General features: G+C 48.2%; 1 protein-coding gene across 2 annotated transcripts; it reads left to right on the top strand.

The window, feature by feature from the left end:
• The first annotated feature begins 4432 nt into the window (after positions 1 to 4432).
• On the top strand, positions 4433 to 23840 carry NKRF (NFKB repressing factor). 2 transcript variants are annotated; one of them, XM_055122378.1, is made up of 4 exons: positions 4433 to 4447; positions 5120 to 5469; positions 19308 to 19441; positions 20871 to 23840. In XM_055122378.1, the coding sequence occupies exons 2-4, from the start codon at positions 5204 to 5206 to the stop codon at positions 22823 to 22825; spliced, it is 2355 nt and encodes a 784-aa protein (XP_054978353.1). In that variant the 5' UTR covers positions 4433 to 4447; positions 5120 to 5203; the 3' UTR covers positions 22826 to 23840. The 2 variants fall into 2 exon arrangements, with proteins under 2 accessions (XP_054978353.1, XP_054978352.1); XM_055122377.1 differs by lacking the exon at positions 4433 to 4447 and adding an exon at positions 4766 to 4850.
• The last annotated feature ends 1980 nt before the right edge of the window (positions 23841 to 25820 follow it).

The following is a 25820-nucleotide window of genomic DNA, read 5'->3' as shown; positions in this document are numbered from 1 at the left end:
AAGAGTTAGTACAGAAATTAAGTACTTTGCCTTTTATGTGGCTGATCTTGCTTTGTCCCCAGCATCACATGGTCCCCATGTATCACCTAGAGAAACGCTGGAGCCCCCAAGCACAGTTACGTTGCTCTGAGTAATCCGTAGCACCACAGGACCAAGAAGCACCACATCCTTAGCCTCTCCCATTGAACTGCTGACCTAGTTGGTTGAGAATCACTGGGAAGACCCAAGCCTCCTAGGCACTGCTTGGTAGCCCTCCAAAGGAGTAAAATAAAATGTAAGATTCCAATAAAATGCATACCAAGAGATTGGAACAATGGAAAGAACTTTTTTTTCCAAATTTATTCATCAGAATATATATTTTTTTATTTTTTAATTAGTGAATCACCATGAGGGTACAGATACAGATTCACACATTTTCGAGCTTGTTTTTCCCTCATACAATGTTCACAAACACATCCCTCCACCAGTGCCTATTTTCCACCACCAATAAACCCAGTATCCCTCCCACCCCCAATCCCATCTCCCCCCCACCCCACCCTGCCTCTGTGGCAGGGTATTCCCTTTTGATTTCTCTCTCTAATTGGGTGTTGTGGTTTGCAATAGGGGTATTGAGTGGCCATTGTGTTCAGATTCTAGTCTACTTTCGGCACGCGTTTCCCTTCCCGCGCAGGATCTCCAACCACATTTTACTTGGTGTTCCCTGGAAAGAACTTTTATCCATTCAATAATTCCTTGAAATCAGCAATTCTCTTATACACAGATGGACACAGATGGACAGTATAATGCCAAGTGAAGAGTCAGAGGGATAGGGATAGACATTGAATGATTGCCCTCATTTGCAGGGTATAAGCAAACATAGTATGAGACTAAGACCCAAGGACAGAAGAAAAGAGGGCCAGGAGAACTGATCCACTGTTGGAAGCTTGCCACAGGTGGCGGAGGGGGCCCATAGGGCAGTTAGGATAGAGAAGAGACCTCTGTGACAGTGATAGTTGGAAATCAGCACTCTGGACAAGAACTGAGTGTTTAAACGAGGTAAAGGGATATACATGGAGAGAGAGAGAGAGAGAGAGAGAGAGAGAGAGAGAGAAAGAGAGAGAGAGAGTCTGCCATAGAGACAGACTTGGGGGGAGAAAAACTGGGAACATTGGTGGTGGGAAATGTACACTGGTGAAGGGATGCCTGTTGTAAGGAACAAATCTGTAACTGTATCTCACAATGATTTAATTTAAAAAAATCAGCAATTATTTATGAAGCACCTACAGGAGTCATGGGTAGACGCTAAAAGCAAGAACATTTTCATGATGCTGACGTCCTATAGGAGGAGCGGTCAAAGTGTAAAATATAAAGTCTGAAAGGTAATGTATGCTGTGAAGAAAAGAAGTAAAACAAAGGCCAAAGCAAAAGTAAAGAAGGTAGGGATCATGCCCTGCATGCAACCGATACGGGCTTGAACCCCCATATCCTATGTGGTCCCTTAAGCCTGCCAGAAATGAGTCCTGAGCACTGCTGGGTGTTCCACCCCCCAAAAAGAAAAGAAAAATAAGAAAAGTAAAACAGGGCTGGGGCCTGGAGCAATAGCACAGCGGGTAGGGCGTTTGCCTTGCACGCGGCCAACCCCGGTTCGATTCCCAGCATCCCATATGGTTCCCCTGAGCACCGCCAGGGGTAATTCCTGAGTGCAGAGCCAGGAGTAACCCCTGTGCATCGCCAGGTGTGACCCAAAAAGCAAAAAAAAGAAAAGTGAAACAGGGCATTACAATGGTTAAATGGTTGAGGGAACATTGAGGAGTCAGGTGGCCTTGATTCTTTTTCGTTTGGGGCCACACATAGCTATGCTCAGGGCTTACCCCTGGCTCAGCACCCAGGAATCACTCTTGGTAGGCTCAGGGAATCATATGGGATGCCGGGGATTGAATCCTGGTCAGCTGCATGCAAGACAAGCACGCTACCTACTGTATTATCACTCCAGTAGCCCAGCTCACCTCGATTCTACCCAGACCAGCAACAGCCTTCAGGACATGCCTCCTTAGCTGATTTTTCTCTCTCCTCCAAGGATGGTTTGAATTTAGGATCACTAAATTTCTTTATTTTATAGTGGTATCAGATCTGATGGTTTAAGACTCATATCTTTGTGGAGAGAGCGAGTGATAGGACAGTGAATTGCTGGGCACGAGCTGACCTGCGTTCAATCCCTGGCATCCCATACAGTCCCCTGAGCACTGCCAGGAGTAATTCCTGAGTGTAGTCAGGAGTAACTCCTGAGAATTGCTGGGTGTGGCCCCCAAACAACAACAAAAATCCCTAATTTTTTCAGTAAATATCAGTACTGTCCAGAGTCAAAACCAAAACCTGGGCCAAAAAATAGTTCAATGGGGGCTGGAGCAATAGCACAGCAGGTAGGGCATTTGCCTTGCACGCGACTGACCCGGGTTCGATTCCCAGCATCCCATAGGTCCCTTGAGCACCACCTGGAGAAATTCCTGAGCACAGAGCCAGGAGTAACCCCCGTGCATGGCCAGTGTGACCCCTCCAAAAAATAGTTCAATGGGGTAATGTGTTTCTTTTGTACAAAGGCCCACCCTTGTTTGATCCCTTGTACCACATAGGTTCCTATGAGCACACTAGGAGTGATCCTTGAGCACAGAGCCAAAAGTGATCCCTGAGCACCATAGGGTATGACACAACACCCCTCTCCCTTCCACCATCACCCTAAATAAAACCAGTTCGTATAGTGGAGTGGGAGAGAAGACCCTGGAAATAAACCATTACAGAAGAGTGTCAAGTATCATGATCCATTTTTCACAGTCCAGTATGCTGTTCTAGCACAAAACATGATAAAAAGGAGGCATAGGTCATTGAAGACTTACAGAGGACAACGGGCCAAAGCTACCTCATGAGCTATGGGGTGCAGCTCAATGAAAGAGAACATACCTGATAAATGTGACACCCTGGGTTCCTTCCTGAATCTTCCAAATCTGCCCTCTCCAGTGGTTCAGCTAACTGCAGTGATTTTATGCAAGACGGTGTCTCCCCACCAAGACTTTAATTAGTTCTAGGATAGTAATGGAAAACCCAATTTCCTTTTCTTTCTCTTTCTTTCTTTCTTTCTTTTTTTCTTTCTTTCTTTCTTTCTTTCTTTCTTTCTTTCTTTCTTTCTTTCTTTCTTTTCTTTCTTTCTTCCTTTCTTTCTTTCTTTCTTTCTTTCTTTCTTTCTTTCCTTCTTTCTTTCTTTTTCTTTCTTTCTTTTCTTTCTTTCTTTTTCTTCCTTTCTTCCTTCCTTCCTTCCTTCCTTCCTTCCTTCCTTCCTTCCTTCCTTCCTTCCTTCCTTCCTTCCTTCCTTCCTCTTTTTCTTTCTTTCTCTCTTTCTTTGAACCTAGGATCTCACACATACATAGGTGGATGCACTGCTCTCTGCCACTAGGCTACAACCCCAGCCATTTTCCTTTGTTTTTCTACTATCTTGAGTATCCTGTAGGTGTTGTATAAATAAATCTGCTGACATGATTCATTAACTACTCAATCTTTTCATTTGGGTTATGGTCTTTTTTCTTAGGGGAAGGTTTGGGTAACACCCGGCAGTGCTCAGGGCTTAGTCTTAGCTCTGAACTCAGGAAGCACTCCTGGCAGGTTCAGGAGACCACATGGGATGCTGCGGAGAGAACGTAGGTCAGCTGCATGCAAGGGAAGAGCCTTACTTGCTGGACTATCTCCCCATGGGCTTGGAGCATCTTGTGGTGCCCGTGGAGGTGGAGGGCAGGGATCAGGGACTGGAACTTGGGTCTTCCATATGCAACGCCTAGTTACATCAGCTCCTGCCCCCTATTCACTAATAACTTCAATAACGCAGGTTGGCAAATAGGGATTGAGGGAATTGGTCGGAGCAGGTGCATGTCTGGAGCTGTAAGTTTGGTTAGCGGGATAACTAGGTGGTTTGCTGTTTAGCGGGAGAGGAGTCACATGCAGCGGTGGCTGGGCGATACCAGGCCGGTACTCTGTCCTCGGGGCTTGTTCTTGGTGGGGGATCACACCCAACCTCTCTCATACAAAGCATGCACTCAACCCTTTACCTCTCTTAATCCAGCTGCGCAATATTTTCATTATCTTTTTGGAATCCCCCCCCACCCTTTGAGATTTTTAGTTCTTGGCAGGTATTTTGAACTTTGATATAATCTTTTATTGGGGCAGGGGAGCTGGGCTCAGGATTTGCTCCTGGCTGTGTGTGAGAATTCCTTCTGGCTGGGGCTTGAGGGGCGGGGGAACAAATGCACCGGGGCAATGTTTTGCATGACCCTATATACACTGGGTCATGTTTTGCATGACCCTATATACACTGCAGCTCTTCGCGATCTCGATGTGGGGATGCACAACGCGCCCGTGGTCGGCAGCAACCGGAATGTGAGAAGGATGATCTGCGGGGCGAGTGTTTTCCCCGTGACACACAAAGGTAAGGACGCACGGATGCGCAGAGCTGGCGGGGCTCTCTGGTGAAGAACAGGCACCTGGGGGAACTGGCACAAGGAGGGAGGCGCCGAAGTCCGTCCCCAGGAAATCTAGCAATCGGGGCAGAAGCTGCCAAGCGTCACCCGGGGGCGCCGGCCAGGGCTCCCGTACCGTCGTCGGGTCCCCGAACCTTGGAGAAGAACCTTCCCCCTGTTTCCCCTTCCCGGAGGCCCCGCCCTGGGCCCCGTCAGTCACGACCGCGCGTCCCCCGGCGGGTGGCGTCATGGGAACGGGGAGGGGCGGGCGGGCCGCACGCGTCGCGCGAGACTGTGACGGGATCTGGAAGTTCGGGAGCCGCCGCGGCGCACGCGCACTGGCCTCACACCCTCCGGGCTGCACGCGGGGAGGTAGGCTGGCGCCCGGGGGAGGGGGGCGAGGGACGCGCCGGCGGCGGGTGCTCGGCTCCCCGCGGCGCGCCGGCTTCCGGAGGGTGCAGGCTGTCCCCGGGGGGGTGCCCGGGGGCGCGGGGGCGGGCGGGGGGCCCCTCCCGCGGACGCCGGAGAGCGGCGGGCTCGCGCCCCCGTGCAGTACCCGCGCGGCGCTGCTCGCTTCCTGGGGGCCCCCCGTGACTGCTCTCTCCCCCTCCCCCTCCCCCCTTCTCTCCCCCACCCCGCAGCCTCGGTCTCCCGGAGCACCCCCCCACCCGCTCCCGATCGTGCTCGCGGCCTCGGCCCGGGGTCCCGGCTTGGGGGCGGAGAAGATGGCTGGCGGGCGCCTGCTGTTGGGGGGCGACTTCCTGTCGCCGCCGCCGCTGCCGCCCCTCCCGCCGCCGCCGCTGCCGCCCCTGCCGCCGCCGCCGCCCGAGCCCGTGCTGGAGCAGTGGCGCTACAGCCACGAGAGCGACTGGCACTGGGCGCTGCGGCGCAGCTTCATCTGCCGCCACCTGCACAGCTACCCGGGCGCCGCGCTCGACCAGCTCCTCGCGCTCTCCGCCGCCTGGACCAACCACGTCTTCCTGGGCTGCCGGTGAGTCGGGGGCCGCCCGGGCGCACGGGCGCGGGACGGGGCGGCGGGGGGGGGGTGGGGGGTAGGGGTGGCACGCGGACCGCGGACGCGGCTGGGAGGGGGGCGGGGTGGTGGTGCCGGGATAGGGACGGAGCCGGGTGGGGGCGGGGCGGGGGGCGGGGGCTGGCGATTGGCGAGCACTAGAGGACTGCAGAGGGCTTGCTCTTGGCCCTGGAAGCCGGAGGGGGGTAGGAGGGGGGAGCAGCGGTGGAGAAAGGAAGCCCTGGATGACAGCGGCGGCGGCGGCGGGGGGAAGGGTGCAGGGTGCGGGGATCACGGGAGCGGCCCCTCCGGGGAGGACCCGAGCGGAGGGGGGGGGGCGAGGAGGGGCGCGGCGGGAGTGTGGGGGCTCCGGAGGGACTGGGAAATGACAGATCGTGAGCCTTGACCCTGTGTAGGATTCCCTGAGCCGGCGCTCTTTCTAGAGAATTCTGGAGGGTCTGCGATGCGGTGGGGCGGGGGGGGGGGGAGGGGGGCAGGAGGAGCTGAGCGGAGTGGGAGGAGACGCCGCAGTTCCTAATTCTATTCTCCCCATGACCACTTGAATCAGCCCCCCCCACCCAGTCTGCAGGCTGGATTTTGCCTGCTTTTCCTGAGAGCGTGGCTTGTCTTAGGTCTGAGGGCTTCAGGGTTTGCCTGGCTTTTCTTGCCCTGCTTGGAGATTTCCGCATAATGTGCACGCAAACAAAGAGAGGATATAGGTACTGTTAAAACCGTCGGTCCGCCTTTCTCTTTAAAAGAGATGGGAAGGATTGACGTTTGGCCTCTGGGTAAGGTTTGCAGCTCTCTCTCTCTCTCTCTCTCTCTCTCTCTCTCTCTCTCTCTCTGTTAGTATGTGTTCCTATGTATGTGTTTGCAGGGAGAGTGAGGGGGGCACCTTTTCCTTACATCCTGGTCACCATTCTCTACATGCTTCTGGAAAGCTCTTTGCCTTCATTGGAGACTGCGGTATGGTTCCAAGGCGTTGTTTGCTTGTCAAATCCGACTCCTTGGGTCTCTACCCTTCTAAAACCCCAAGGAAAGCAGCTCTAGGCTCGTTGTCATTCCATTGATACACTTAAGCTGCTGCTACTGCTTTTTTTTCTCCTTTCCATGCTTCTGCCTCATGGTGAATTTTTCATTAGGAAGGATGAGAACTACTGGAAAACGACCAGATCAAATTCTGCCACTTCAGTTCCAGGAATGACTGTAATGAATCCAGACACGTAGAATTGTCCACTCCTGTCCTTTCTTATGGAACGTAGTATTTCCAGGGTGTTGCTGGCATCCCCAAATCGAGACTTTCCCCTATGCTATCTAGGTTGGTGTAATCTCTCACCCCAGAGACCATGACTAGGTCCCTGGAGGAATTGATGGCAGCCACGAAGTCTCTGTAATCTGGTTGGATATATCAAATTGATCTTCACTTAATATTGTTCTCCCCTTTGACAGGGTACCTCTATTCCCTATTCACAGATTGTCATAATATCCCAGAAAGCTGTGCGGAGTCTCAACTCCCCCACCCCAAATCATCCACAGGGGAGGAGACTAACCAGCCTTTGTGTTACTAATCAATCTCACCTTCCCACTAGAGTGTAACCTCCCTTGGGGGAGAGGGCTTGCTTTCCTGATCACACCTTTCTCCTCAGTGCCTAGGTAAGTGCCTTCTGCATAAGAACCACTGGATAAGCATGTGTGTGAAGTGAGTGAGCGATGAGAGTTTCTTAATGTACAAAATCCTGAGAGTACCTCCGTATCCCACTTTGTGCAGCACCTCAGGCTTAGTCTCATTTTCTCAGCCTATTCCATGGAGGGCAAGAAGGGATGTAACTTCCATAGTGCCACCCAATGGCCCAATGGTTGGGGCTAGGTCCTCAGTCTCCTGGTGCCTCTTTCCAGGAAGACACAGCAGCTAATATTTGGCAAGCATGAGCCAAAAGGAACAGTAAGGAATGCTGATCACAAGAGTACACGTTGAGTAAGTGATCAAACAAAGCTGATTTTTCCCCCGATCTTTTTAAATTAGGGGCTAGAGAAATAGCATAGCCTGGCGGGCACCTGCCTTGATAAGGATGATGTCAGTTTGATCCTGGCACCCTGTAGGGTTCCCCCTGAGCATCCCCAAGAGTGATCCCTGAATATAGAGTCAGAAATCAGCCCTGAGCACTGTCGGGTTTAGCCAAAAATATTTCAGGAATTTGGGACTATACCCAAGAGTGCTTAGGGCTTACTCCTAGCTCCTTGCATAAAGATCACTCCTGGCAGAGCTTGGGTAATTTTTGGGGGTGCCAGAGATCAAACATGGGTTGGTCCTGTGCAAGGCAAGTTCCCTACCCATTGTGCTATCTCTCCAGCTCCAAAATATTGGTCGCCTCTCCCCTCCCCCCCCAAAAAAAAACACCCAGGCAACTAGGAATCTCAAGTAACTAAAACTGTTTCTCTCCACTCTTTTTGTTTGTTTGTTTTGGGGCCTCATCTGGAAGTGCTCAGGGGTTACTCCTGGCTCTACACTCAGGAATTACTCATAGCAGTGCTTGGTGAACTATATGGGATGCCGGAGATCAAACTCCGGCTGGCTGCATGCAAGGCAAATAAATACCCTACCTGCTGTACTGTGGCTCCAACTGCGTCCCGGATTTGTCTTAATGTAGCTTGAGGCAAGACTGATATTCCAAGATAGGCGCACGTACAGAAGTGGGTATGGAAGCTGTAGGAAGATGGAGCCATCTTCGCCCTATCTGCTGTTCACGCCAGGAGTCTTGGGGCCACATACGTAGTCTTACGTATCTTATATATACATAGTCTTATCCATAGACTGAGGGCCTAGCCCCAACCATATCCAGACGGATACATTCTTACACTTGAGAATCATTTTTCAGTTTTTTTTTAAATCTCAGCTATTTAAAAAAATTTGGACTGAGTGAGGCAGTTGGATAAATATTGAAAACATGTCAAGCATCTTTTCCTGGACATTTATTAAATAGTAAATTTCAATTTAATAACTGGCCATTGTGTAGCAGATGTACAAGCATATGCACTTGTCTTGGTTCAAGACTGTAAGATTGCTGTTGCTGGAGTGATAGTAGAATGGGTAGGGCACTTGCCTTGCATGTGGCTGACCAGGGTTTGATCCCCAGTATCCCATGTGGTCCCCTGAGTACCGCCAAGGTGCTAGGTGTGGGAAAAACCAAACAAAAAAAAAACAAACTAAATTCAAAACTAATATTCTGGAAGAAATCATGTCTTTGTTAGAAGCCTTTTTTTTTTTGGCTTTTTGGGTCACACCTGGCGATGCACAGGGGTTACTCCTGGCTCTGCACTCAGGAATCACTCCTGGCGGTGCTCAGGGGACCATATGGGATGCTGGGAATCGAACCCAGGTCGACCTCGTGCAAGGCAAATGCCCTACCCACTGTGCTATCGCTCCAGCCCCCTTGAAGCCTTTTTTTAAATTTCCCTGGCATGGTCAGATGGTCGAATAATATCTTTCTATTTCCAAAAGCATGAGACATAATCTACTTTTGAAAATCCTAAAGGCCTGTTGAGATTTGTTTGGTCTTATTTGAAGCATTTATAACCAGATTGGTAAATTATCTATAGTTTATCTATAGTTTAAATGATCTAAACTATAAATTAGACTTAAACATCCAGTACACACACATCATATATTTACTCCAAGACTCGCCTTGGTAAAAAAAGGGAGCAAGAGAGAGAGAGCAAGAGAGAAAGAAGAAAAGCGCCTGCCATAGAGGCTGACTGAAGGAGGAGAGGGTGGTGGGAGGAAAACTGAGAACATTGGTGGTGGGAAATATAGGGACAGGTGTTGAAATATTGTTATGACTGAAACTCAATTATGAACAACTTAGTAACTGTGTGTCTCATGGTGATTCAATTACTCACCTTAGTGACAGTATTTTGCATCATGACCCTGCCATAGATGGAATATTTGGAGACAGATAGTACAGCAAGTAGGGTACTTACCTTGCACGCTGCCAACCCAGGTTTGAACCCCAGCATCCCTTTTGGTCCCTCAGCACTGCCACAAATAATTCCTGAATGCAGAGGCAGGCTTTAACCCTCAGCATTGTCAGGTGTGGCCCCCCCAAACAAAAATAAGATGGGATATTATAAAGCCATTAAAAGTTGTATGCTCATGGGGGCTGGACCAATTGTACAGTGCGTAAGGCACTTGCCTTGCACTCGGCCAACCCGGATTTGATCCCTGGCACCTCATCTGGACCCCCATGTACCTCCAGGAGTGGTCCCTGAGTGTAGAGCCAGCAGTAACCTCTGAGCATTGCTGGGTATGGCCCTAAAACAAAACAAAACAAGTTTGTATGTTCAGGACATAAATTTTGTAAAGCCATTAAAAGCTATTCACTTTCCATTCCAGTCAGGACATGGTTAAGAAACTTAGGATTTAGTCAACTATGGACAACAGACTTGGGCCAGAGAGCTAGTATAGAAGGTACGGTACTTGTCTTGCATACAGCTTATTCTGGTTGTTCTTTGGTGCCTCTGGACAACACTGAGTCTAGCTACAACTCCCTGCAGCCACACAGAACTGCATTCTCCATTCTCATATTGGAGGGTGATTGGGCCACATTCAGGACTTACTCCTGGGTCTGTGCTCAGGAATCACTCCTGGCAGTGCTTAGGGGACCATATATGGTGCCAGGGATCAACCCAGGACAGTGTATGCCAAGCAGGTGCCTTACCTGTTTACAAGCTCTCTGGCCCCCAAGAACTACATTCTTTCCCACACCAAACTGCGAATCGATACACATGATCTGCAGGAAGAGGCCGTATGGGAAATGTCATAAAAGGAAAACTCACCCCCACAATGGTAGCAAGGTTCCCAGGCCTTTGGTTTGTAGGTGCTTTTCTTGGAAATTTCTCTCCGCTTTCCAGAGTGGTGGTACTTTCAAATCCCCTTTGAAATGAAAGGCCGGAGTAAACTGAGTCATGGGAGCTTGACTGCTTGGCTAAATTCAAGTGTGTGCCTCCACTTGACCCTCTGGAGAGCCACTGTCGGAGGGGGGAAACTTTCAAAACATCAGTGAGAGCCTCTGATGGTCTTGTTGTTGTTTTTGTTTGGGGGCCACACCCAGCGGTGCACAGGGATCACTCAAGGCGGGCTTGGGGCACCATATGGCGTACTGGACATTGAACTCGTGTTGGCTGCATACTAAGGCAAGGGCCCTCCCTACCTGCTGTACTATCGCTCCACCCCCACAACACAAGTTTTGATCACATATGTTTAAGAAGACCATCATGAGGAGCCGGAGACAAAGTACAGTGGTAAGGCACTTGCCTTGCATGTGACTGACCTGGGTTCGGCCCCTGGCACCATCCCAGATGTTCCCTGCCAGGAGTGATTCCTGTGTAGGAGTAACCCCCGAGCACCAAAGAACAGCCCCCAAACAACAAAGCTTGTGTTGTTTTTTGAAGAGTCATTCGTTAGGTACACCCTGACCTTTTTCAAGATTGTCCTGGCCAGTTGGGCTTCTTCGGCATTAGGATTCCCTAATTGAGGGCTAGGAAGCAAATTGCATTGGCAACCTGTGCAGTGATTTTTTTATAGCCCCTGGGAGTCAGTTTTGTGGCGGAAAGAATAAGTAGAAAGATGTGAAGGGATAGTTACTCTAATGCGGGAAGGAATCTTGAGAAGCAAGCCAATGTTAGTGGCGGGAGGCCCCTGTACCACACTCAGCAACACTATACACACCTACCATTTACACCGTGTCTGGCACTGGACCGGCGCTGAAGGCCAGGGGAGTTTTGACTGGAACGGAAGGTGTATAGCTTGTCTTGGTACCGATTTTAAGTCAGAGAAGTGCCAATTACTAATTGAAGGTGTGTAGATTTCATATCACTTTCTTGACCTTTTTATTGTGAGGAGTAGAGTTTGGGGCCACACCCCATTGGTGCTAAGAGGGGCCATTCCCATCTCTGTTCTTGGGGGGGGGTCACTTCTTTAGGTGGTGTTGGATCCAATTAGGGTTGGCTGCATATAAGACAAGCACCTTGGGGTAGGGTGTTTGCCTTGCTCACGGCAAGTCCAATTTCCAGCATCTCATATGGTTCCCCGAGCTTGCTAGGAGTGATCCATGAGCACAGAGCCAAGGGTAAGCCAGGAGCATCGCCAGGTATAGCCCCAAAACAAAAAGACAAGCACTTTCGTTCCTGTCCTCCCTCCCCCTCCCTCTCTCCCTATTTCTCCCTCCCTCCCTTTCTCCCTCCTTCTCTCTCTCTCCCTGCCTCCCTCCCTCCCCTTTGTTTACTTCTCATTCTTTGAGAAGAGGACTCCTCAGTCAAAAGAGAGGTAATATATAGAGTATATGACTTTGGGGACAATGCTTTCTCATATTTAGGTACGAGGAAAGGAACATAAGATTACTCTCGGCATTTGTGTGCTGATGTCTGTTTCTCGGTGGCACGTAAGTCAGTGGCAAATGCAGATCCCACTTGGTCTGGCTTCTGGAAATTTGTTGATGAAGGGCTGCCATGTCCAACCACTCAGTTCGGCAAGGCGAATGGAGATGAGGATGGAGCCCGCTGTGTCAGACCTGAAAAGGGCTACCCTCCTTCAAGTCCAGAATCTGTTCGTGTAGTGGTGTGGTAGTTAATTCACCTTTCGAACTTTCTTCCCAAGCACTGGCATGGGGGCCAGAAGCATCAGAAACGTGAGTACATACCCTGGGTATCCAAAGCATCACTCAATTCCATGTTTATGTTTCTCTTCAATAAAGCATGATTGTCATTCTCTTCTGGCATGGTCACTGGCCCGCCCACAGTGACCCAAGGGGGTCCCTTGGTGCTTTCGGGGCGAACACCATGCCCCCTGGCTGGCCTATGACGATGGATGAACAAAGGAATGGGGGCCACCAGACTGGTCGGTAATCAGTGGCCGTTTATTCAAGTCTCATGTCGTTAGTAATAGAGAAATTATTAAGGGTTGGATATAACAATTACACATAGGTGTGGGAGAACATTGTCATAAAAAATGAACAGAAGAAAAGCCCTTCAGGGTAAGTTCTTCTAGGGATATTCAAGGACAAAATCTTGCCTAAGTGCTCAGCACTCTAGACTCCTGCTAGGAGATGTGCCCAAGGGTGCGATTCCATTTAAGGAAGTATTGCTTTCTCCTTTTCTTAGCCAGTATCCATTTAAACAATCACCTTAAATTTACTTAATAATATTTCTAGTCATTTTGTATGGACACAGTAAGAGATATATTAAGTTTAAAGGGTAGTTCTTCCTGGGTACATATCGCTATATATCCAAATGACAGTCCTCAGGCCAGGTTAGTCTTTCCTAACCCCAGTAGGGTCCTTATTCAGTTACTTCTCTTTGGGTGATGACAGAGTTTGTTCCATGACCGTGCTCTTTATATACTTCTTTTTTTTTTGCTTTTTTCTTTTTTTTTTTTTTTTGCTTTTTGGGTCACACCTGGCAACGCACAGAGGTTACTCCTGGCTCTGCACTCAGGAATCACCCCTGGCGGTGCTCAGATGACCATATGGGATGCTGGGAATCGAACCCGGGTTGGCTACGTGCAAGGCAAACGCCCTACCCGCTGTGCTATTACTCCAGCCCCTCTTTATATACTTCTAGTGGCACTTAGCCTGTCCCATTTTGATGCCAGGGTAGCTTATGACTTGCCCTGGGTCCATCTAAGTCCGTAGCCGGGACCCTCCTCTTAAGGGTGTTAGGAAGTAAGGGCAAATGAGGCTTCTGTCAAGTAAATACGGTGGATGCCCAGGAGTAAATATTATTTGGAGTCAGTTAACTCGTATGTTACAAAAGCGTAACATTAACTGTCTTTCTCTGTCTATACAAAGAGGACATCACACTAAAATAAAGTACGCAAAGGACATAAGGAAAAGAGAAAAGCAATATATCACTTCCATATACAAAATCCAGAGCCCTCAGAAGAATTTGACTTTACAAGTTATAGGTTCTGATTTGGGAATATAAGTGATGAACAGATAGGGGAAGAAGAGCTCAAAGAAGAGGTTAAAGACAAACACAGAGGATTGGGAGTGCCTGATGGAATTGAGTGTGCCTTGGAAGCACTGTGGTGGGAGGAATTCAGTAAACCTAAGCTCCCTTGTCGGCGATGGGGGGCGGGGGGGAAGAAAGAACAAACCAGTGTTATTTATTTTCTTTTTTTTTTGCTTTTTGGGTCACACCTGGCGATGCACAGGGGTTACTCCTGGCTTATGCACTCAGGAATCACTCCTGGTGGTGCTCAGGGGACCATATGGGATGCTGGGAATCGAACCCGGGTCGGCTGAGTGCAAGGCAAACGCCCTACCCGCTGTGCTATTGCTCCAGCCCAAACCAGTGTTATTTCTTAAAGTGTTTAGAACTGTAATCCAGCAGATGATACCCTGTCAAGTAGCTGGTCTATTTCATAAGATCCTCCCCTTTATGTGGCTTGGGGGCCCCACCCAGTAGTGCCCAGGGGACACCACTCCTGGCTCTGTGCTTGGTGGTCGCTCCTGACAGTGCCTAGGGGACTATGTGGTGCTGGAGAGCAGTTCTGGGCTTCCTATATGCAAAGCCTGTGCTCGGCCACTTGAGCTCTCTCTAGCCTTTCTTTTTAAAAATTTTATTTTTTTATTAAAGCACCATGATTTACAAAGTTATTCATAGTTGAGTTTTAGATACACAGTGCTGCAGCACCAATCACACCACCAGTGTCAACTTCCCTACACTAATAATGTTCCCATATTCTCCCCACCGGGCTGGAGCGATAGCACAGCGGGCAGGGCGTTTGCCTTGCACGCGGCTGACTCGGGTTCGATTCCTTTGCCCCTCTCGAAGAGCCTGGCAAGCTACCCGTGGCATAACCGATATGCCAAAAACAGTAACAAGTCTCACGATGGAGACGTTACTGGTGCCCGCTCGATCAAATCGATGAACAAGGGGATGACAGTGACAGGGATTCTCCCCACCCTCCAGTCTGCCCTCATGACAGATACCTTTCTAAGTTCCCTTGTTCAAGTGTGTTGACTCCCTTTTTTCACCTTTTTTTGGGGGGATGGGAATACCCAGCAATGCTCAGGGGTTACTCCTGCTGAGGTATTACTCAAGTGCTCGGGGGACCATATGGGATGCTGGGGGTTGAACCTGGGTCTGCTAAATGCAAGGCTCTACCCACTGTACTATCTGTCTGGCCTTTCCACAACTCCTTTAAAAATCACTTTTTTTAGGGATCCTGGGGACACTGATGGAGGGAAGTTGACACTGGCGTGCTAATGCTATTGCAACACTATTCTGGAAACTAGGTTGCGGACAACCTTGTAAATTGCAGGACCTTAATAAAATCAAGATCACAAACAGACTTGAAGCAGAAGTAGAAATCTATTGAAATTGAATCAAAGAGAGTTCTTGTGTTTGTTTTAAGAAACATGGTCAGTTCAAAAATATCTATGTTTATTTGGATGTTTGTCTCAGCTTACTCCTGGCTCCGTGCTCAAGGATCACTCCTGGTAGGGTTTGGGCGGCTCTCTGGTGACAGATTGAATGGGGGTAGGGTAGCAGCTGAAGTTAAGGCAAGCACCTTATCCCCTCTTTATCTCTCCAGCTTGAACTTTACCTTCTTTAAGGAAACAGTGCCCTCTGAGCTCAGATCAAGGGGTAATCCCTGAGCTCTGCTTAGTGGTATGCTAGGAGAACTCTGGGTGTTTTTTCTGGAAAGAAAACAGTAGGGAGTTGGAGAAATAGTATAGGGTGCAAGGCACTTGCCTTGCATCCCACTGACTCTGGATTGAATTCCCAGCATCTCATATAGTCCCTCTGAGCATTGGCAGGGGTTACTCCTGAGTACAGAGCCAAGAATAGCCCCTGGGCTCCATTGGGTACAACCCTATGACCCAAAGTGGGGGATAACAGTAAGCCAGACAAGTGAAAACTGTTCCTTTTTTAGGTGTCTCTGCTCTTTTTTTTTTCTTAATGGCTTGGTTTGGGGACACAGCAGGGCATATTCCTGGATCTGTCTTCAGGGCTCATGCCTGGTAGTGTTAGGGGGACCATACATGGTGCAGGAGATGAGCTGCAGTTAGCAGCGTGCACGGCAAGTGCCTTAACCCTTATACTGTCTGTGACCGCACCCCCCCAGTCCTTGCTTCTGCGTTCACACTCTGTATAGTGCCTATGTGTCCTGGTGTAGGATATTTGGGGACACGTCACTGGTTGTCTTTTATTTGGGAGGGCCCACACCTGGCAGTGCTCAGGTCTTTCTCCTGTCTCTGTTCAAAGATCACACCTGGTGGGCTCAGGAAACGATACGGTGTCCTGGGGGTCAAACCTGGGTTAGCTGTGTGCTTGGCAAGTGCCTTCATCGCAGCACTATTACTCCAGCCTCAAATTCTCTTGTCAGTTTTTTGCAACGCTGCTTTTGTTTTGTTTTTTTTTTCTTTTTGGGGTCACACCTGGCACTGCACAGGGGTTACTCCTGACTCATGCACTCAGGAATTACTCCTGGCGGTGCTCAGGGGACCATATGGGATGCTGGGAATCGAACCCGGGCCAGCTGCATGCAAAGCTAACGCCTTACCCGCTGTGCTATCGCTCCAGCCCCCTGCAACGCTGCTTTTAAAGTTTTTGTTGTTGGTTCTTTTGCCTTCACCTGACAGTGTTCAGAGGCTATTTCCATCTTAGTGCTCAGAGCTCCCTCTGGATATTGCCAGTCGGCCTCATGCAAAGTCGACCTTCCATTCCTTTGAGCCCTTTCCTCAGCTCCAAAAGGTTTTTTTTTTATTGTATTCGTCTTTCTTTTTTATGGGTCAGGCTTTTGGTTTCGAGTGTAAGAACTGTTTACCTAACCCCAGCTCTGTGTGTATATATTTTTGGAAGGAGAGGATGTCCCAGTGGGGGCATGTGGTAGCAGGGTTCCAGCCCAGGACTTTCTCCAGCATTCAAAATACGCACTCTAGCCCTTTGAACTATCCTTCCAACCAGTAGCTATAGATCTGGAAATTTTTCTTCTGTGTTTTTATAAATTTTTCTTCTGTGTTTTTGTAGTTTCACTTTTTTTTGGGGGGGAGTCACACCCGGTGATGCTCAGGGGTTACTCCTGGCTCTGCACTCAGGAATTACTCCTGACGTTGCTTGGGGGGGCCATGTCGGGGATTCCAGGGATCAGACCTGGGTTGGTCTGTGCAAGGCAAATGCTCTACCCTCTGTACTATCACTTCGGCCCCTGTAGTTTCACTTTTTAAGGGGAGGTGTATTGGAACCACACCCAGTGGGACTCAGGGACTAATCCAGTTTTAGTTTTTGGGGGTAGATCCTGGAAGTACTCAGGGGTCAGGGGACCCTGTGGTACTAGGGAATAACCTGGAACTACTACATGCAAAACTTGCGTTCTGACTCTAGGGACTTTACTTTTTGGTATTGGTTTATGATATTTTGGGGGGGGGTTGTTTGGAGGCCACACCAAGGCTTCCTCGTGGCTCTGTACTCACAGTCATTCCTGACAGGCTCAGGGGACCATATGGGGTGCCCAGGATTGAACCTGGATCAGCCGTGTGCAAGGCAAACAACCTGCCCACTGTAGTATTGCTCTGGTCCCTATGATCCATTTTTTAAAATTGAACCACCATGAAATACAGTTACACAGTTATCGTGTTTGAGTTTCAGTCATACAATGATTGAACACCCATCCCTCCACCAGTGCACATTCTCCACCACCAATGTCCCCAGTATTCCCCTCCATCCCACCCCTCCCCCTGCCTCTTTGGCAGACAATTTCCCCCATACGCTCTACTTTTGGGCATTATGGTTTGCAGTATTAGATACTGAGAGGCTATCACGTTTGGTCCTTTATCTACTTTCAGCACACATCTCCCATCCCAAAACTTCCCTCCAGCCCTCATTGACTTAGTCCCCATGATCCATTTTGAGTCCATTCATTTATCTTTTGTTTGTTCTTGCTGGGAACCTAGGGAAATGGGGCAGTCAGGACCTCACAGTTGCCCATGGCACATCGTAAGCCAGTGCTTAGGATGTATCTGCTGGACCTGTTGTTTTCCGGGGATCCTGACAACAGGGTGGGCAGTGTCACCTCAGCGCCTGCAGGTGGCACTGATGTTTCAACTCAGCCCCTTGCACTGTCCAGGGAGGCACCTTAAGCCATTGAGCCATCTTCTAGCAACCCCTTTTGCGACTCTGTCAACAAAAGTTGACCATGTTTGTGTCTGAAATCTTCCCCCCATCAACCTTTTGCATAATAGTCTCAGCAGGCCATCTGGGTGGCAAATGGGAGTAGTTGGCTTTCATTCCTTCAGTTCTCTGCTGGTAAAAGTGATTTTATTCCAGGGCTCTTTAGTTATTCTTAGCAACAGTTTGCATCAGACATGCTTACTTCTCTTCTGCCAACCTGGTTTGAAGCAGTATCTTGATTTCTTCCCATCCTCTAGTGAGTTTCTAAGTATTATCTAAGTATCATTCACAACTACGGGCTATTTGGATGTTTTTTAAAAAATCTTTTTTGTTTGTTTTGAGGGCCACACCCAGCGATGATCAGGGTTACTCCGGGCTCTGCACTCAGTAATCATTCCTGGCGAGGCCCAGAGGACCATACTGGACGCTGGGGCTCAAAACCGGATCGACCCTGCATGCAAGGCACATACCCCACCCCCTGTACTACCCCCTGTTCCAGCCCCTTTTTGACTGTTTTTGTTAAAATCTACTTCATTAGTTTTCTTTTTTTTTCTTTTTGGGTCACACCTGGCGATAAGCAGGGGTTACTCCTGACTCTGCACTCAGGAATTATAACCATATGGGATACCGGGGATGGAACCCGGGTTGGCTGCGTGCAAGGCAAACACCCTTCCCACTGTACTATCATTCCAGCCCTGTAATTGTTCTTATTGATCCTTACAATTTTCCCTTTTAAAAGCAAGTCCATTGAGTTCGCCTCTGAGTTTCTTTAATGCGACTCATGTGGTTTGGGAGGGGTTTCCTTTTTGCTTTTTTGGGGAGTGGGGTTGCCAAGGATCAAAACCAGAGCCTCACATGTGTGAGATGCTGTACCACTGAACCCTCTCCTCATCCCTAACCTATGGTATTTGACACAGGTGAGGGCTGAAGAGAGGGGTGGTAGAACATCTCTCGTGTGAGGCTCTGGATTTTCCCGTATTTCTAGGCTTACAGAGATCTGCTCAGTTCCTCTGACACATTTTTTTCCCCAGACTTGGACTCAGCCATTTCTCTATGGATGCCGAGTCCTTTCAGATGGGAAAAGAGACACCACAATCTAGATACTAGCTCAGCATCTCCCAACACCCTTACTGCTTCTCGACAATTGAGAACATGCAGCTTTGAAAGTTTACGGGGCGGGGGAGACTTCATTTAGACTGAAACCTTAGAATTCAAGTCGTTTCATGAGATTTCTTTTTTTTTCCTCTTTGGGTCACATCCGGCAATGCACAGGGGTTGCTCCTGGCTCATGCACTCAGGAATTACTCCTGGCAGTGCTCAGGGGACCACATGGGATGCTGGGAATCGAACCCGGGTCTGCCGCATGCAAGGCAAACGCCTTACCTGCTGTGCTATCACTCCAGCCCCTCATGAGATTTCTTGATTTTGACGCTTGCATGTCTTGGACGGGGGGGAAATGGTGATTCCCATGACCAGTAGTGTCATTTCCCATTGGGTATCTTGGTGTTTTAGAAGTTCTTTGGGCTGTGTAGTGAAGAGAGTCTGTTGCTAAAGGTGGGTGAGTCAGTCCAAGAAGGCTTACTTAGAAGCTCTTGAGAAAAACTAGTCTTCCCTGTTTTCACTACAGATTGTGTTCCTTCCCATAGGTACAGCCCACGCTTGATGGAAAAAATTCTCCAAATGGCAGAAGGTATTGATATTGGGGAGATGCCTTCCTATGACCTCATGCTGCCCAAAGCTTCCAAAGGTCAGAAGCGCCACCTCTCCTCATCCTGTGATGGTACGTATGTCCGCTTCTGCCAGACAGGCTTGAAGGGAGCAATGTGGCTTTTGAAAGAAGTGCTGTGAATGCAGCAGCTGCCAGTGACATTGGCAACATTAATCCTCACAGCAATGTAAAGGCCTATTGACTTTTTTCTGTTTTGTTTTTGTTTGTTTGGGGGCCACACCCAGCAGTACTCAGGATTTACTCCTCGTTCTGAACTCAGGGATCACTCCTGGTAGGGCTTGGTGGACCATATGGGATGCTGGGTATTAAATCTGGGTTGGCTGCATGCAAGACAAACTCCCTGCCTGCTGTACACATTATCACTTGGCCCTAACCTATTTTTTCTTCTTTTGGGCCATGCCTGGCAATGCTCAGGGGTTACTCCTAGTTCTGCACTCAGGAATTACTATTGGTAGTGCTTGGGGGACCATATGGGATGCCAGGGATATGAGGCCAGGTCGGTCACATGCAAGGCAAGTGCCTTACCCGCTGTAGTATCTCTTCGGCTCCCTTTTATCATTTTTTTATGACCACACCAGGCAGTGCTCAGGGTTTCCTTCTGGCTCTGCTCTCAGAGATCACTCCCGGAAGGGTTCGAGGGCTTCTGTGGGATGCCAGGATGGAACCTGGGTTAGCCACGTACAAGGCTAGTGCCTTCCCTGTTGTACTGTTGCTCCTATCCCCTAGTATTATTAGTTTTTGGTTCCTCTTAGTGTATGCCCCAAAAAGTCCATAAAGGCCTTTGTTTCAAGGTGTTCTAGAAATAAAATAAAGCCTCGTTCCCCTTTTTTTTTTCCAAACTGGATCAGAATCAAAGATTCTGACAGAAACATTGGGATTAATCATTTTGGTTTTGAGTCACCACCTTCAAAAGCACCATCACAGGGGCCAGAGCAATAGTACTATGGTACAGTCCTCAGAACCCCATATGGTCCCCCAAGCCATCCAGGAGTAAGCCCTGAACACAGCTAGGAATGGCCCAAAAACCAAACAAACAAGAGAAAGGCACCATCATGGAGTTGCTCGCTCTGATATAAGAAGAGAAAGGGAGCGTGAAAAGGCCCTGACTAGAGTCGCTCCATTTATAATCGTAGGGAAAAACGGGTCTTTTCAGTGCTGATAACACTTGACTGTTAGAACCACCTCTTAACTCTGACATCTGTTAGGCATGCATGGTGATGACCCGCATAATTGACTCAAGGGCATATTTTCTGTTAAGTCTCTTCACTTCCTCGCGTGAGGGCAGGGAACATCCCTCCGGAGGCTGGAATCTGACACTGCTCACCTGAATAGTCTGAAGGTTTTCTGTGGGAACAATCTTGTCCCCGTGATAACGCTTGAACTTAGGGTGTTTATTACTGTATTTTTTTTGATCCCTGCTTGGTGCCTTTGAAACAGTCCCCTTTGTTTTAATGAGTTGTAAATTTCACTCATTCTGTAGGTCAGAATCCTCCTAAAAAGCAGGCCACTTCCAAGTTCCAAATTAGACCACGTTTTGAGCCCGTGCACTTTGTCGCTAGTAGTTCAAATGAGGAAAGACAGGAAGAGTCTTCGGGCCCTCCCACAAAAGAGGTCAAGGAACAAACAGAGTCTGCCCAGGTGCCAAGAAACACCTACCAAGATTATACTCAAGACTCATTCGGAGTCCAAGATGGGAATTCTCAGTATTTTGATTCATCGGAATTTATTTTCACAAAAGAGCAATCTGTAACAGCCAACATGCATTTCGACAGTGGGAAACCCAGTGCCAGCAGCACACCACAGCCAGCAAAAGCCCAGACAATCCTCGAACCTTCGGAATCACAGACATTTCCTGAGTCGGTGATAGCTGAGAAGCAGTATTTCATTGATAAGTTAACCGCCACCATCTGGAAGAGCCTTTCAAATCCCGAGATGACTGCCGGATCTGATAAAATTAATTACACGTACATGTTGACACGCTGTATTCAGGCATGCAAGACAAATCCCGAGTACATCTACGCACCTTTGAAAGAAATCCCTCCTGCTGACATCCCCAAAAATAAAAAACTTCTCATCGATGGTTATGCTTGCGAAGTCCGATGCCAAAATATCTACTTGACAACAGGCTACGCTGGCAGCAAGAATGGGTCTAGGGATCGTGCTACTGAGCTGGCCATCAAACTTTTGCAGAAACGTATCGAGGTGAGGGTGGTCCGCCGGAAATTCAAGCACACCTTTGGAGAGGACCTGGTGGTATGCCAGGTTGGCATGCTTTCCTGTGACTTTCCTCCAGCACTGAAACCCCCAGAGGACATGGTGATGACAAAAGATGCGTCTGGGCAACCAGTTTATAATGCTTCGGCCAAGCACTGGACCAATTTTATCATCACGGAGAACGCAAACGATGCCATAGGCATCCTCAACAACTCTGCCTCGTTCAACAAAATGTCCATTGAGTACAAGTATGAGATGATGCCAAATCGCACCTGGCGCTGCCAGGTGTTTCTGCAAGACCACTGCCTAGCCGAAGGTTATGGAACCAAGAAAACAAGTAAGCATGCAGCTGCCGACGAGGCTTTGAAAATCTTGCAGAAAACGCAGCCCACTTACCCGTCAGTCAAAAGTTCCCAGTGTCAGAGTGGCTCATCCCCCCGGGGCTCGGGAAAGAAGAAGGATATCAAGGATCTTGTTGTGTATGAGAACTCTACCAATCCTGTGTGCACGCTCAATGACACAGCGCAGTTTAACCGAATGACCGTGGAGTATGTCTATGAGCGGATGACAGGCCTCCGGTGGAAATGCAAGGTGATACTTGAGAGTGAGGTCATTGCCGAAGCCGTGGGGGTGAAGAAAACAGTCAAATACGAAGCGGCCGGGGAGGCCGTGAAGATCCTCAAGAAGACACAGCCGACCGTCATTAACAACTTGAAGAAAGGTGCTATCGAAGACGTGATTTCGAGGAACGAGATTCAGGGCCGCTCGGCCGAGGAGGCATACAAGCAACAGATCCGAGAGGATAACATTGGCAACCAGCTGCTGCGAAAGATGGGGTGGACGGGTGGGGGCCTGGGCAAATCCGGTGAGGGCATTCGGGAGCCCATCTCGGTCAAAGAGCAGCATAAGCGGGAAGGGCTTGGTCTGGATGTCGAGAGGGTGAATAGGATTGCCAAGAGAGACATCGAACAGATCATCCGGAATTACGCCCGCTCGGAGAGCCACACGGACTTGACTTTCTCAACTGAGCTGACCAATGACGAGCGGAAGCAGATTCATCAGATCGCCCAAAAGTATGGTCTTAAGAGTAAGTCCCATGGGGTGGGCCATGACAGGTACCTGGTGGTTGGTAGGAAACGACGGAAGGAAGACCTACTGGATCAACTCAAACAGGAAGGCCAAGTTGGGCATTATGAGCTGGTTATGCCTCAAGCAAATTGAGCTCTTAATTTATTTTGTGGAGCACCCAATAAGGCCAATCAGTTCAATAAATGCTCCACGATTGAATTGCAAAGTATATCCATTCTTAAGATGTTTCTCTGTGTTCATTTCCTATAGTGCTTTAGTAACTCTCAAATCCCCAGACCTTCCAGTCCACTCATTACGAGCTTACTCCAGCAGATGACATCTGCGCAGTTCCCTGTGTGTGTCTTTGATACTGCTGTGTCCCTTTCATTTTAGTAGTTGGTATCAAGCCAGCACATGCAGCCAGAGGGATTTTAACTCCTGAGAAAAATTCACAGCAACCTGTAACAATATGTACAATTGACATCAGCTATAGGCAGACTACATTCTTCATTCCAGACTTAACTGAAAATGTCCGGTCATGTTTTGTATTACGTATTCTTCTCTTTGTGTAGAGCCGGTTCTAGACTGTTTTCTGAGTCCCTTGTGATGTGCGTGTACACGTCCTTCCCAACTAACTGGTGTAAAACTTTCCTAAAGTAACTTTAATGTTCATTTATTTATAACTTCTCCCATGTGACTTCCTTACAATTGGAAGCGACTTACTGTCTGTGGTGATAGATGGTTGTTGTTTTTCAATTTTGAATAAGTCCCTAGTCTTCATGCTGAGAGAGGACTACTTAAGAGATCCTTTGGAAAGTTGGGGAAAACTTTGGTTCACTCTGAAGAAAGGAAGCTGGAACTGTCTGTTCTCGGTGCCTTGCAGAGAGACTTGCAGCCCTCTCCGTCACCGTTTTCCCCTCAGTTTGGATGGCAGCACATCCAGACAGCCACGGCTGTGGCAGAGCTCGGTCAATAGACTGCAGAGAACATCAGTGATTGGAGGAAAAGACCAGTTGGCTGGTCTCCCCTCTCAAACAGCTTGTCAAGCCCCAAGAGTCAACTTTGTAGCATATTTAAAATGGCTATTTTCGCTGGTTTCTGCAATGTACAAAAATCTGTATAAAAAGATTTAGTGTATGCTTCCTGAATAAAAAGGAGCCAAAGGTGATGACGTTGGTGCTGCACTTCTTTCTGAGCAACAGTCTCCAGGGACCACTCTGGGGATTTTGGATAAAGGAATAGCAAGGTGGGCGATGAAGTATCCCCAGACCCGAGCCCACTGGACCTGAACATCCTAATTGAGCAGGTAAAGAGGCACTTAGAGCCCAGCTTGTTGGCCACAGCCAAATATCGGGCTGTTGGCTTTCACATGGTTTGGGATTGTGTAAAGCAAGAGACTTATCAAACAACAGTTATTTCCTTTCCTTAATATTATTGTTGTTATCATTATTTTCTTTTTGGTTTGGGGGCCACACCTGGAGGTGCTCAGGGCTTACTCCTGGGATCGTTCTTGGTAGGTTTGGGGAACAATATGGGATCTGGCGATCGAACATGGGTTGACTACGTGCAGGGCAAGCACCCTACCCACTGTACTATCTGATTGTTGTTACTCATATTTTCCATGCATACATCATTCCAACACTACCCCCATCACCAGAGAGCCTGCGTCCCTCCAGCAGTGTCCCAAGGGGCCCTCCCCCGCTTCAACCCCACTCTTGTAGCTCAGTTCTATAGATGAAATCGTTAACACCAATGAATTTTTGTTCCCTTAACTATGTTTCCTTTTTATTTCATACTTGAGATATCTTTTTGTGGAAGTGGTGAGTCTACAAGCATAAGTGATGGAACTTATCTGGAATTTCATAAAATTGTAAGTCAATATTTTATAAAATCATGGTTTTTGCCCCCAAATTCATATTTTTTATACAATTAAGTAATTTTATTTTTTTCTTGTTATTTTGGTTTTGTTTTTGGGGGTCATACCTGGTGCCCAAGGATTACTCTTGGCTCTCAAGTATCACTTCTGTGGGGCTGGGAAACATACAGGGTACTGGCAATTGAACCCAAAATGGCCACATGGAAGGCAAATGCCCTTCCTGCTAAACTGTTGTTCCAGCCCCAAGTACTATAAAAAAAATCAGTGTTAGGAATTAACTGTGCTGATGCATTTTATATTGACATGAAATAGATAAATCCTGCAAGTGTAAATTTTAGTCACAGTGAAGAGAGTTGAAAAATGTTAAGGGGAGAACCTGAATAGGCCTACACGTATAAAAATGTCTTTTATCCTAAAAAAGGAACTGCTGGCCTTGTTAGAAAACACTATAATAGAGAATACTACGTAGCAACTGCAATAATAAGGAAAAGATTGTAATTAAAATCCTGACATATAAAACATACACCTGATTCGATCCTGTTTTGCCTGAAAAAATTGCCCATTGTAGTTATATTTGAACATTACAAAGGCAAGGTGAACTTGGGGCCTGGGGCTCTGCTGCTTAGAGTCACCTACGGTGATGACCAGAGTATGATACTGGCTTTCATACTAACTTTCCTTAATGTGTGTCTGTGCATGTATGTAGAAGAGAAATGAGGTGTGCTTTTATTTGGGCCCTTAATGGTTTTATTTATTTACTTATTTTGCTTTTGGGGTCACACCTGGCAATGCACAGGGGTTACTCCTGGCTCTGCACTCAGGAATCACTCCTGGCGGTGCTCGGGGGACCATATGGGATGCTGGGAATTGAACCCAGGTGCAAGGCAAGGCAAATGCCCTACCCGCTGTGCTATCACTCTAGCCCCCACTTAATGGTTTTAACAGTGGCGAAGGAACTTGAACTATTTTTTTTACTACAATGAAAAAAAATGCCAACATTTTGAGAACATGTTTTGCATGTGGGACACCCTAAGTTTGATCTCTGGCACCGAATGGGTTCCCCAAGCACTATTGGTAGCAACATCTAAGCACTGATGCTGGGTGTGTCCCAAAAGTGAAAAAGTCACTTGAGAAGTTCTGATTCAATTAGTGAGATAATCCAGCCCTCATTTCTCTTAAGAATAGTGTCAGGGTGGGGACGGAGCTGTAGTGCAGCAGGTTTGTGTAAAGACGAGGGTAACCCCTGAGCATTGCCAGGTGTGACCTAAAAAC

This window comes from Sorex araneus, chromosome X (genome assembly GCF_027595985.1).
Source record: "Sorex araneus isolate mSorAra2 chromosome X, mSorAra2.pri, whole genome shotgun sequence".
Lineage (NCBI taxonomy): Eukaryota > Metazoa > Chordata > Mammalia > Eulipotyphla > Soricidae > Sorex > Sorex araneus.
Note: the sequence above shows the minus strand (reverse complement) of the source record. Positions and strands in the feature narration are given on the sequence as shown.